This window comes from Lycium ferocissimum, chromosome 9, assembly GCF_029784015.1.
Source record: "Lycium ferocissimum isolate CSIRO_LF1 chromosome 9, AGI_CSIRO_Lferr_CH_V1, whole genome shotgun sequence".
NCBI lineage: Eukaryota > Viridiplantae > Streptophyta > Magnoliopsida > Solanales > Solanaceae > Lycium > Lycium ferocissimum.
Genome location: NC_081350.1, coordinates 38,256,343 through 38,268,507, shown reverse-complemented (window position 1 = coordinate 38,268,507; position 12,165 = coordinate 38,256,343). Strand labels below are relative to the sequence as shown.

Here is a 12,165-nt window from a genome sequence, read left to right as displayed (position 1 = left end):
GAAATTCTGCCTGTGCGACCCAAATTCTGCCTTAAGGCAGAATTTCGCTGCGCAGATTTGCAAAATTCTGTCTTGCGATTTTTTTTTTTTACTGAGCTGGGGTTCGAACCCACAACCTCGGGGTGTTAGGCGAGGGGTAAAACTTAAAGACCACCAATTTGAAGGACAAAAATTAAAGACCACCCCAAATGAAGGGCAATCCGCGCAAAAAAAAAAAGTTTTGAAACTAAGGATGTGTATTGGTAAGATGTGAAATGTTTGGGTGATTTGCATAAAACGAACTCCATCGGTGATGGTTTTGAACTTTTGATCCCCTTTAGAAAAATCTCTAAAAAAATGTCTTAAGATGGAGATTCAGGACATTTCAATAAGTTTGAGACGGTGAACCTACTCAATTGGTAACAAATTCTGCCTCATAGGCAAAAGTTGTATGTGTTCTTTCAATTGTTCACAAGTCAATACAATTGAAACTATGAATTGAATCTTAAGTAGGGGGCTTAGCCCGCCCGCCTACCAATCAAAGAGGCTGAGAGTAAGCGTAAGCTCACCCGGAAGCTCGAAGAGCTTCCCTTCATTCGCTTCGTGGGAGCCGCACAACACATAGCTACACCTGTCTAACAAACAACACATTACACAATCTTCATTATCTATAACTTCTTGAATGTCTCAATCTCTTGCTTCATAGGCAAAATTAACTTTTGCCCGATGGGCAACAAAGGTCATGTTTTTAGAGATTTTGTTAAACGGGGTTAAAAGTTCAAGACCACTCCTTATGATGTTCTATTTCTGCAATTTATTCATAATCTTTTAATTGAGGAAATTACTTTCAAGAATTAAATTGGTTTATATTATTGAGACTATTTCCTCGGGAAAACATTTGGCAACAAATGACGAAAAAATAACTTACTGATATGTATAAGTAATTTTTTTATAAATATATTTACTTCTACTTGATTTATCTTGTTTCAACTAATACATAAATATTACTGTTAGACATTTCTACTCAAAATTATCACGAAAAGGTTGAATTATCCCCTGTAAAATTGACATAAGTTATATTCCAACACTTGTAAATCTATTACCACAAAAGGAAATTCTGATGGAGACGAATATAAGAGGTACTACAAGATCATGAATAAAGTGACAACTCCTACAATCCCATGAAAGCAATGGCTTTATCCATCCAGCTGAATTTTTAAAATTAGCAAAAGTAGGAACAATGTCATGTTCCTTCATCGACTCTAGAATAAAAAATATAGAGGTTTTTTCTATAAATTTATTCTAGTAAATCATTATAAATAATACAAGAAATAGAAAAAAGTAGAGAATGTGGCTAGATTAATAAGTTGTGGACCTAGAAGAATCAAGAACCACAAAACAACATTGAGGACCATCTTTTTCTAGTTGTTTCAACCATTAACGTAATCAACACGCATGTCGATGGATATTTAAATCTTGGATTTAACTCATGTAATGTGATAGTGAAAACAAAATATTTACATCATCAATGTATGCTAACTTGTTATAGTACGTTAAGTGATTATTTTCATTTATTATGAACATTTACTTAAAATTATCTTTAGATGATATGATAATTATTACTCCATTTTATATTTGATATCAAAATTCTTCATGTTATGCTGGTCAAAATATTTTAAAAAATATTTCTCTAGTAAAATATATTCTTAAAAGTGAAAAAAAAAAAAATTCTCAGTGGAAGTAGGGAAAACAAGTTTGGTAAGTGATCTTTCAAGCTCATTGTCTCCTCCCTACCCCTATCCCACCCCCGCCACCCAAAAACTCCCATTCCCCGCCCCATTGTTTTTGTAAATTATATAAAAAAAAAAAATGCTATTGAAATAATATACACACACGCGCGTACCAAACACTAAGAAATCAAAACAAAAACTCACTAATTTTCCGAAAAAATGTTTTTTTTCTATAAAAAACATTTCCCTCCATACCAAACATAACCAAAGTGTAATCAGTTGATTATCGACTTGCCCAAGAACAAATTAATATTTTCATCCAATACAGCAGCTATAACGCAGTCCTAAAGGATAATTATGAATAGATGTCTTTACAGCAAACATGAAAAGGAATTTTGTAGATAGGTGACGGCATTTTCTAGGATATGAAATTTATTTATCTGATTGATTTAGCTGTTTAATTTATAAAATACTTTAAGAACTTTGTCTAGTACTTATTATTGTACCAAAAAGAATGAATATAGGTTGTGTTTTGGTAAATAAATATTTTTTTCTTCAAATAATCATATTCTATTTTTTTTTATAAAGCGAAATAAAGAGGATTCTCTCTGAAATAATCCAAGAATAATTTACTCAAAACTAATACACTTAAGAATAATAGATTAAAGTTAAAAATAGAACCAAATCCTTTTTTTATATGAACAACACGTAATAATTTATGTGATCGACACAACTTCGTGATAAAGTGAAAAGTTAGAAACCAAATTAAAACCGAAAACGACTTGCTATGCTAGATTGGACCTGAGACCCATTTTGTATACTGATCCGGCCCACCATATCTTAATCCTAACTTCCACGTGTCGTCATTATCGACGTATATCCAAAACCAACATATTGATGGGCTGCATTAGCATTAAAATATGGGAAATCTACGTGGTGTGGCAAACACTAGTAGGTAATTATATTTAGTAGCTACATTTTACTTTAATTACATCTTATAGCTAAATTTTGTATATCAATTACACAATATAACTATTCTCTTCTTATTTCATTGCATCAGTGTTTTTCCCTCAACCCTCTCTCTCTCCTCTTTCACTCTCTCTTCTCCGACGGAACCGCCGCCGGTCATCTTCTCCGGCGAAACCCGATGCTTTCTCTTCACCTTGCTAGCAGCGACGCCGGAGCTCCGTCGTTACCACCGCCGATGCATCCCTCAGATCTGGTTGCTAGCAGCGACGCCATGCCTCCCGTTGCCGCCGGAGCTCCGTCGTGACCACCGCCTGCGCATCCTCCAGATCTGGTTGGTGTTGTTGTTGTTGTGGTTCGCCAGAGAAGTAAGCTCCAGCGATGGCTGCTGTTGTTGGCTATTGGCTGTTGTCGTTGCTGTTGCTGACCACCGTCTCTCTCTCTGTTGTTTGCTCCGGATCATCGGAGCATTTGTATTCATTATTTTTGAGTTTTTTGGTTAATTTTTTAGATTGTATTCATTTTATTGTTTTGTATTCAGTTTTTTTTGAGTGTTTTTGTTAATTTTTAGTGTATCTATGTTTTTATGTATTCAATTTTTAGTGTATTACTTGCTGCCTTCACTAAAAAAAATTTTGTATGCAACAAGTTGAATACAATATTTTTTGTATTTATGTTGTTTGAATACCACTGATTTTTAAATACAATAAAGTGAATACCTATAGATGAATACAACTGAGTTGAATACATGAATACATATGACTTGAATACAGTGAAAAGAATTTTTGAAATTTTTTTATTCGCTGTATTCATGAATACAAATAAGTTCGTTTTATGAATACAACAGCCATTTTTTGAATACGAAATGTAAAACCGTAGCTACGCAATGTAAATATTGAACTGTAGCTATAGCAAATTTTAAACCCGCAAAGTGTAGTCATTTATGTAAAATTCCCTTAAAATATTTGATAGAATAAAACATATTTGGCTTATTACATACCAAATTTATCCTTTTTGGTATCATACCAAATTTGATCTCTACATTAATATGGTATTTTGTTGACGAAATTATGTACAGCTAACTTATGTGAAAAGTCATGTATTGTGTTGTAATTTGTATAGAAATGATGCAGGCATGTGAATATTGGGATATTCTAAGTAACATAAAATCTATATCAAGTCTTATCATAGAAATATGAAGCATCAAATAAGGGCGATAATTAGCAAATTAAATTAAATATATAGAGTTATAAGTGAAAACAGATATGCTGGTTGTCAAGCTTATTCAACTAAACAACATAGAATTTCATCCTTTAGGGATATTATTAAAAGTCATTAAGGGAAACATTATCCATATATATTGGGAGAGAAGCAAACAAGTGTATAGACTTTTTGGCAAATGAAGGTTACAAACATGAAGAAAAATTATTTGCTTACAAAAACGGGGTCAAGAAAATGGAATTTTTGCTCCTGACAAATTTAAGTAGTGTAGCTTATCAAAGATTTTAGTAACTTTTAATTTTTTTTCACTGTACCAAAAAAAAAAAATTGCGTGTAAAATTGGTTGTTCTAAAGTAAAGGCGTGTACAATATTGGAAATTGTTTGATTTTATCAGGTATTACATTCTTAGTCCATTTATATCTTTATTATTAACGAATCGTTTTGAATTATCTTACATTCGTCATTAACATAAGTTCGAAGCACGAATAAGTTTATTCCACGTGCACAAACTCTTCGAGAAAACAATTTAGATTTATTCTACAACTTTTGTTCATAATTTAAAATTATTCTCAATCTGGAGACCTTTCAATAGCAAAAACAAGATTTTTTTCGTGATAACGAAAGTAATATTAGATAAAAATTTAACATAAAGCAAATTGGCTCAATTTGTATGTCGCAAAAGGGAGAAATGGTTTGTAGGTTACTTACAAAATGTTTTTAATTTTATGATCTGAAAAGACCATTTTCTTCTATTCAAATTATCTCATTTCTCCCAAAATTGATCCCTCTTAACTTTAATTAATAAAAATGTATTTAAAGTAGATAACTATATAACATTCTATGTTACTAATAAGTAAGTAGTACTATTATATATTAATAACATAATCTTCATCCTCTAATAATTCTTCTGCACATAATACAAATTCCATAATTTGTCTTTTACCTATAGGAAGCACCAAAACAAAACCCAGTGCCTCCTCTTCTCTCTCGATCGCCGGCCAACCATAACCATCAGTGAAGTAGTTTTTTTCTCTCTCTCTCTAGGGTTGGTTGAATGGCGAGCGAAGATGTGGCGGTAGGGAAGAGAAGTAGTGAGAGTGTTGCAGTTAATACAATAGTTAATCTTGCTGAAGAAGCTAAAATGGCGAGTGAAGGTGTTAAAGCTCCTTCTCATGCTGCTCTTTTCACTATTGCCAAATCTCTTGCTGCTGGTGGAATTGCTGGTGGAGTGTCAGTTCTCTATTCAAACCTTCCTTTTTTTTCTCCTTATACTAATACAGTAATACTGCATACTCGTTTATTATTAGTCCTTTTTTTTTTGATTACGAATCTACGGTAATGAAATTTTAATTTGTTGTTAACTACTAATTTCAATTCTATATCCTTTGTTTTCCTTATACTCTTTTCGACTGCATATAATTTATATATAGTTACGGATTCAATAGAAATTAATGAAAATTTCATTTGCTGTTACTTAGGCTTGATTTAATTGGTACGAATAGTTAAAAGGAATACTAGTACTAATCTCAAATCGTTGTTTCTAGTTTATCCTTCGTTTTTTACTTATACTATTTTCTACTGCATAGTCGTTTTTTACTAGTCCTTTTTTTGCTGCTATGATTATGAATTCATTGCTGTTATTAGCCCTGTTTTTGTTTGCTGTTGAGAGACGAATTCGATAACAATTAATGATAAATTCATTTTCCGTTACTTAGGTTTGATTTTAATTGTTACGAATAGTTCAGAAGAAAAATAGTACTACTAATTTCAATTTGCTGTTTCTAGTTTATGCTCTTTTATCAACAGTTCTTTTTCTTCAATTGTTCTGAAGCTGATATACAGTAATGAAAATTTATTTGCTGTTACCTAGGCTTGATCTTAATTCTTACAAATAACTAAAAAAGGTAATTTGCCTTAGCTGTTTCCAGAGTATACTTGTATTTTCACCTGTCGTTTTTTCACTGATATGGTTCTGAAGCCTGTAGACATTAGTGGAAAAATTATTTTGATGTTATCTTACTTGATCTCAATTATTACGAATAATTCCAAAAGAAAAAGTAATTTCCGTTTTATATTCCTAGTTTATACTTGTTTATTATCAGTTGTTTGTTTCTTTCCCCCTTTTCTTTGTGGTTCTGATATGGTTCCGAAGGGGATAGACAGCAGCGCAAATTTCATTTGTTGTTACCCTATGCTTGACTTTTTAAAAAATAATTCCTTTTCATTTTTTCGTCTGATATGGTTGCAAGGCGATAGACAATAATGAGAACTTCATTTGCTGTTTAGGCTAGATCATTTTGGGAGTTAGAAAATAAGTTTGACAGTTGTGTGTTTAGCGCATAATTGTAAATGATGATATTGAGCTTTTTATATGTGACGAGATCATAAGAGCTTTTTTGGATCTTTTGTGAAATTAACTATGGTTTGGTGTAGTGAAGAATTTTGAGAATGCTAAACTTTCATGGGATAGTGGTCTAGGGTGACATAAAGAGATTATTGTGTAGTTACATTAACAAAAGGAGAAATTTTTATAGGTGAAATAAAGCAATTAAACCACTTTTTCTCGTAAAGGTTGGATTCTGGCATTATAGTGCAAACAGTTAAAACATGGATGACTCAAGGATTCTTGCGTTCTGGAGTACAACTAAGAGAACATACTTTAGAAAAAGACGAGAAGGAGAAACAAAAGAGACAAGACGTGTTGGGAAGAACAATCAATATGGCTTGTCTAGATAGCTGGATAAGTATATGAAATATCAAAAGTATTAACTTCAATTAAAAATGTATTTAGAAGTAAAACAATGTTTTTGCTTTTAGCAAAGATGCGATGCATCTTAGTTGTGAGTTATTGAAGCAAATAAATGTTAATTATCCAAAGGGTAACTAGAGGTTACTGCACATTCATAGTACATAACTAACGCTTTCTCTAGCAAAACTCAGTATGAAACATGTTGATCTGATAACTAACATTTGTTTGTCAAGTACATGGCATGTCTAGAGAGCATTAGTGATGGTTAGATAAGCGCCTGTCCGATCCCAGTATGGCGTGATGTCGCCATAGAAGCTAAGAAGCAAGCACACACTAATAGTTAGGACCACATGTTTATACCCTACGTAGATAACCATTGTTGACTATCTGGCAGGCTAAGAAAGAATCAAGTAATGAGATGTCCTTTACTATTATCTAGTAGATTCTCTTGAAGGAACCTCCCGCATAGATGGAGGAATGGGGACAGGAGAAAAGCTGTGTGGTATGAGGTTTTGCATGTCTTCATATGCTTTTATGCTTTCATGGACAATGATGTGATAAGGGTTTTTCTATCTTCTCCTCTTTTTTTGCCTGAAGGAGAAGAGTAGAAGAAAAGTGGGATCTCACACTTGTCGCATTTCTGACTACCTCATAACATCCCGAGATCTACTTAAAACTAACACCCAGAGGAGCTTCTTTCACACTGTATCATTTCCTTTAAAAGGACATGTTGCATGGCATAGTATCATTGCTTATGTAATTATTTCTTGATTTTGAGGATAATGACATACTTATCACAGCAGGTTAAATGCATTTCTTGCCCTTTTTTCCCTATTTCAGAATTTTCAAGTTAAATAGTATTCTTGTGTTACAGATCACGCACTGCAGTTGCTCCATTGGAAAGGCTAAAAATTCTGCTCCAGGTAAATAGTCCCAGTGATTCTTTTAAGCTTTATGATGTGAGATGTTTTTTATGTATATCCTTGCAGATTTTCTCATGAAATGAAGTGAGTGGAGGTCTACATGAAAAATTGTCTGCAAAGTATATGAATGATCTATATGCATCTTTTACCATGTTAAGGCGGTGTTTGAGAACCCTCGATCAGTACTTAAAGCTAAATGTACCAATTAGATATCAGCTGCGCTTGAAGTGTTTAACAAATTTGGCGGAGAACCTACCTATCAGTTAAACTAAAAGTGGTGATGTCAATTACTATTTATATGACAAGTGATGCCATTAGATATCGAACACAAATTTTCAGTTAATTATAATTTTGTCTTAAGGAGTCAGAGCATTTAACTTTATTTGTTTACTTATTAAAAAAAGATATACTTGTATTGTAATAGCGTATTAGTATTTATTTAAGGTCAGTGTAGTCATATATATAACTTATAATTTATGTAGATGCAGTAACCTATAAATAGTTCTAAACACACAACACAGGTTATGAGGATGTTACATGGACCTTTGTTCGTTGAAGTGCAGGTACAGAATGCTCACTGTATAAAATACAATGGTACAGTTCAGGGGTTGAAATACATATGGAGAACTGAGGGTCTGCGGGGTTTGTTCAAAGGAAATGGTACTAATTGTGCCCGCATTGTTCCAAACTCTGCCGTCAAGTTCTTCAGCTATGAGGAGGCATCGAGGTAAGCCACAATACTTTCTCTCAGAATGGTAAATGTCACTCCCTATACCACTTATCACATTTGAAGAAAATTCTCTTTTGAATTGCCATTATACTTCTCCAATCTGGTTTGTTGATTCTTAGTAATTTTTTAAAAGCTTAATTGTAACTTGTTGAATTCTGAGATGCTCGACGATTCTATTATTTGGACTAGCAGGACATTTTTTGCTTTCCGTGGTCTCTAAATTTGTTCTTAACATTATTGTTAATCAATGTGTGACCGGGATTGATTCAGGAAATTGGGATGGGCCTCAACAAAATGAAAAGTCGAATAACTAGGAAGAGTAATGGTTTCTGCACAGATGTCTAACTAATTGAAGAGGACTTTCAGTGACTTGGTGAAAAGCATTGATCAATTAGAAGTTATTCATTCTGAACTTTCATGTTGGAAAAAAAAGGTCAATTTATTACTAGTATGCTTCAACTAATCAACCATCTCCTTGGAGACATGATTAAAAAAATTGATTTGGAGGATTGTGGTGGGGAAATCTTCCTTCTTTGATGTGGGGAAAACTAGACGAAGATGTCAAGAATTTTGTCGAATATATCCTCTGACCAGTCATGGATCTGTCTTAGTACAATTCTTCCAATTTTGAATCTTCCTCAATGGATGGATAATTATAACAGAATACAAATCATCATTGGTTTTCCTTCCTTCCACTTCTTTGATATTCAACTATAGCAAGTACATTGTAAGAAGAGACTTTTTAACTTATCAATAAAAAGTGGAAGTAGAGACTTCTGATTCATGCTAAACTTATAAAAGGATACCATTACCAACCAAAAGGAGAAAACGTTAAGGGCCTGTTTGGATGGAGATATCTGGATCCGAAGTGCCTCTAGAATTGACAGATTTTTTTCTGATTATTTCTGCATTGATCAATACTTATGTTTGTGATTATCTGACAGTTATCATGTTTGAGAGTGAAAATGATTGTGAAGGGGATTTTTCAGTTAGTACAAGAGTTTAATGTGATACCCTGGCTGAGAGAATTTGTGTTGAATACAAATTCAGATAAGTTAAAAAGATATAAATTCTTTTATACCAGCTTATGTCTACTGTGACTTTTATGGCTTATGAACTCTAATCTGATCTGTTTATTATTTAAAAATGTTACAGGGGAATCTTATGGTTTTACCGACAGCAAACTGGAAATGGTAAATTAACTGATTATCCAATTATTTTTCCTCATTCTATCTCCGTTTCTCTGCTCGCCATCTACTATTATGACTTGTGATATATCATTGTTTGACGCAAGCTTTATGCTGCAAGATCTTTGTTGAGAAATATACTTCTTCCATGTCTGCCAAGAAATTTGTCTCATCCATTTTCTGTGTTGAAAAAGTACAAAATTTGCGATATTTTATGTTATGGATCTACCTAGTTTTAGAGATTTACGAGTCTATGCTTGTTCCTAGACTTATTTTGCGATGTTAACTGTATTTCTCTTACCTCCTTGCAGAGGATGCTGAACTTACTCCTCTTCTACGCCTTGGTGCTGGAGCATGTGCAGGCATCATTGCCATGTCAGCAACTTATCCAATGGACTTGGTACGAGGTCGGATTACTGTTCAGGTAATGCATCTGTGAATTTATCCATTTTACACAAACACATTGTGTATGGAAATGGCTATCACATTTTTTCAGGATTTTTTGTTAATTTGTAATGCTTCTGCTTCTTTTTGCAGACAGATAAATCTCCTAGCCAGTACAGAGGGATATTTCATGCTCTGAGAACAGTTTTTGCTGAAGAAGGCCCGCGTGCTCTGTACAAAGGATGGCTCCCTTCTGTGATAGGCGTGGTAAGTGATGGTTTTGATTGACTTGGTTAACATCACATTCAGAAGCACGTGATTTCTGTTTGGACCTAAAATTGTACTCCACTTGATCATTTTATTTCTTGTGTGGAATCACACTTCTTTTTTTTAAAAAAAAATCTGGTTACTCATCGATTACTCTCTATGAAATTCATTAAAATGCTCTCTCCTCGTCATTCCCTTAACCAAACAAGATACCCCCTTTCTATGGATAGGGGCATAGGGTACCAATAGACTTTCTCTCAGTGATTTTGGTTATAGGACCATTGCATTCTCGTCATGTTTTAGTAATAATTATGTTGGTTGTGTAGAATAGTGCTAAATGTGGGATGTCCTTTATTTTCAAACTTTCATCAAATCTCTTATTTGGAAAACCATCTGACTCTATGTGTATTCCACCTTTTCTAATCATGGTTAACTGTCAGTATGGTTTACTTGATTTTCAGATTCAAACATCAAGCAGCATTAGCTTCTACGCTAGTTGCTTCCTTTTTTTTTTTTTTTTTTTTTTTACAGATTAAAATACAGTGTAGACGAATCGGACGTTGCTTCCTTTTGTTCTATTCTCCAACTTATTAAGCCTTGGTGTGCTGAAATTTGAAAGTTGATTTTACTTACTTTCCATGCCATTGCCAAATTAAGCAGTTTATGTTTACTTCCACCCCTCCATTTGCCTAAGATTCTGTTATCAAAGTGAAATCGTTTATGGCTAGAAAGAGAAAAATAATTGAGTGAAAAGATAATTCTCATCTACTTGTCTGAAGAAAAATGATAAGGTAAATGTAATAAGCACATGCCCGATGTAGGTTTAACCAAATGACGCCATTGCTGATGCAAGTTCAACATGCAGATTCCTTATGTAGGTTTAAACTTTGCTGTATATGAATCCTTAAAAGATTGGTTGGTCAAAACTCGACCATTAGGACTAGCCCAAGACACTGAATTGAGTGTTATAACAAAGCTCGGCTGTGGTGCTGTTGCTGGAACCATTGGGCAAACGGTTGCTTACCCTCTTGATGTCATCCGTCGAAGAATGCAGATGGGCGGCTGGAAAAATGCAGGTTCAGTTGTTATTGGTGATGGGAAGAGCAAGGCACCTGTAGAGTATAGTGGTATGATTGATGCATTTAGGAAAACAGTTCGTCACGAGGGAGTTGGAGCTTTATATAAGGGTTTGGTCCCCAATTCAGTCAAGGTTAGTGTAACCCGCGTTCTTTAGAAATGATATTCTCCCCCTGTTCCCCATGTCCAGGTATAAATGAAGTGCTAAAGCAACCATTTGTTTTCTACTTATGGTTTTCCAATAAGGCTAAATAGTGCTAAGCCTCAGGAAATATTGTTTTCTGTCGCATTTATTAATAGAGTGATCTGGTTTGGAATTTATATGATATTATTCTTCTATTTTCAGGTGGTCCCGTCTATAGCAATTGCATTTGTGACATATGAGGTGGTAAAAGACATTCTTGGTGTGGAAATGAGGATATCTGATTGAATTGTTCGAGGAAGTTCAGGTTATTTTCTGAACCTAGATGTTGATTTACTCGGAGAAGCAAGGAAGGTGTTTGTGGGAAAGTGTTATCTCGTAGACTTGGAAAGGGAGAGATCCTGAGCACCCTTATATATTTTACCCATACCAACGGTTGTCTTTGCGTCCTCCTTTAGGTTTACATTATATCGGATAAATTAGCAATAAGAGTGGTCCAGAAGTAGCAGTAGGTGCACTTCATATTATAGGAATCAAAATACTCATTTGGCCAGTATTTTTACACAACAGCTTATATTGAATGGAGATCTGGGTCGTTGATTTCACGATTTGCTCTGGTGATGATCCATTTTTTTGTTCGGTACATTTGATCAGCACTGTTTATTTCTGCCATATTTTGTGGTGTATCGGTGCAGGCATGGGCGCTAGCTGCATGCTAAACTAAATATTTTGTGCCTGCAAATAATGCATTAGGATTATTACATTTTGCAGTTTTCTAGACGATGTGAAAATTCATTTTGATTTGCTTG

The 12,165-nt window shown here is 33.9% G+C and overlaps 1 protein-coding gene across 2 annotated transcripts; it reads left to right on the top strand.

The window, feature by feature from the left end:
• The first annotated feature begins 4,894 nt into the window (after window positions 1-4,894).
• On the top strand, window positions 4,895-12,119 carry LOC132030626 (mitochondrial adenine nucleotide transporter ADNT1-like). Of its 2 annotated transcripts, none has more exons than XM_059420334.1 (8): window positions 4,895-5,127; window positions 7,521-7,569; window positions 8,091-8,296; window positions 9,455-9,492; window positions 9,798-9,910; window positions 10,024-10,137; window positions 11,003-11,347; window positions 11,561-12,119. In XM_059420334.1, exons 1-8 carry the CDS (start codon window positions 4,952-4,954, stop codon window positions 11,642-11,644), a joined length of 1,125 nt encoding a protein of 374 aa, XP_059276317.1. In that variant the 5' UTR covers window positions 4,895-4,951; the 3' UTR covers window positions 11,645-12,119. The 2 variants fall into 2 exon arrangements, with proteins under 2 accessions (XP_059276317.1, XP_059276318.1); XM_059420335.1 differs by having other exon boundaries at window positions 4,897-5,127; window positions 8,133-8,296; window positions 11,561-11,961.
• The last annotated feature ends 46 nt before the right edge of the window (window positions 12,120-12,165 follow it).

Excerpts from the sequence above, each read along its gene's own strand:
- LOC132030626 (XM_059420334.1), top strand. The coding sequence starts at position 4,952 with ATGGCGAGCGAAGATGTGGCGGTAGGGAAGAGAAGTAGTGAGAGTGTT. Across the intron at positions 10,138-11,002 it reads TCCCTTCTGTGATAGGCGTG|ATTCCTTATGTAGGTTTAAA; the intron begins GTAAGTGATGGT and ends TTCAACATGCAG. Across the intron at positions 11,348-11,560 it reads TGGTCCCCAATTCAGTCAAG|GTGGTCCCGTCTATAGCAAT; the intron begins GTTAGTGTAACC and ends TTCTATTTTCAG.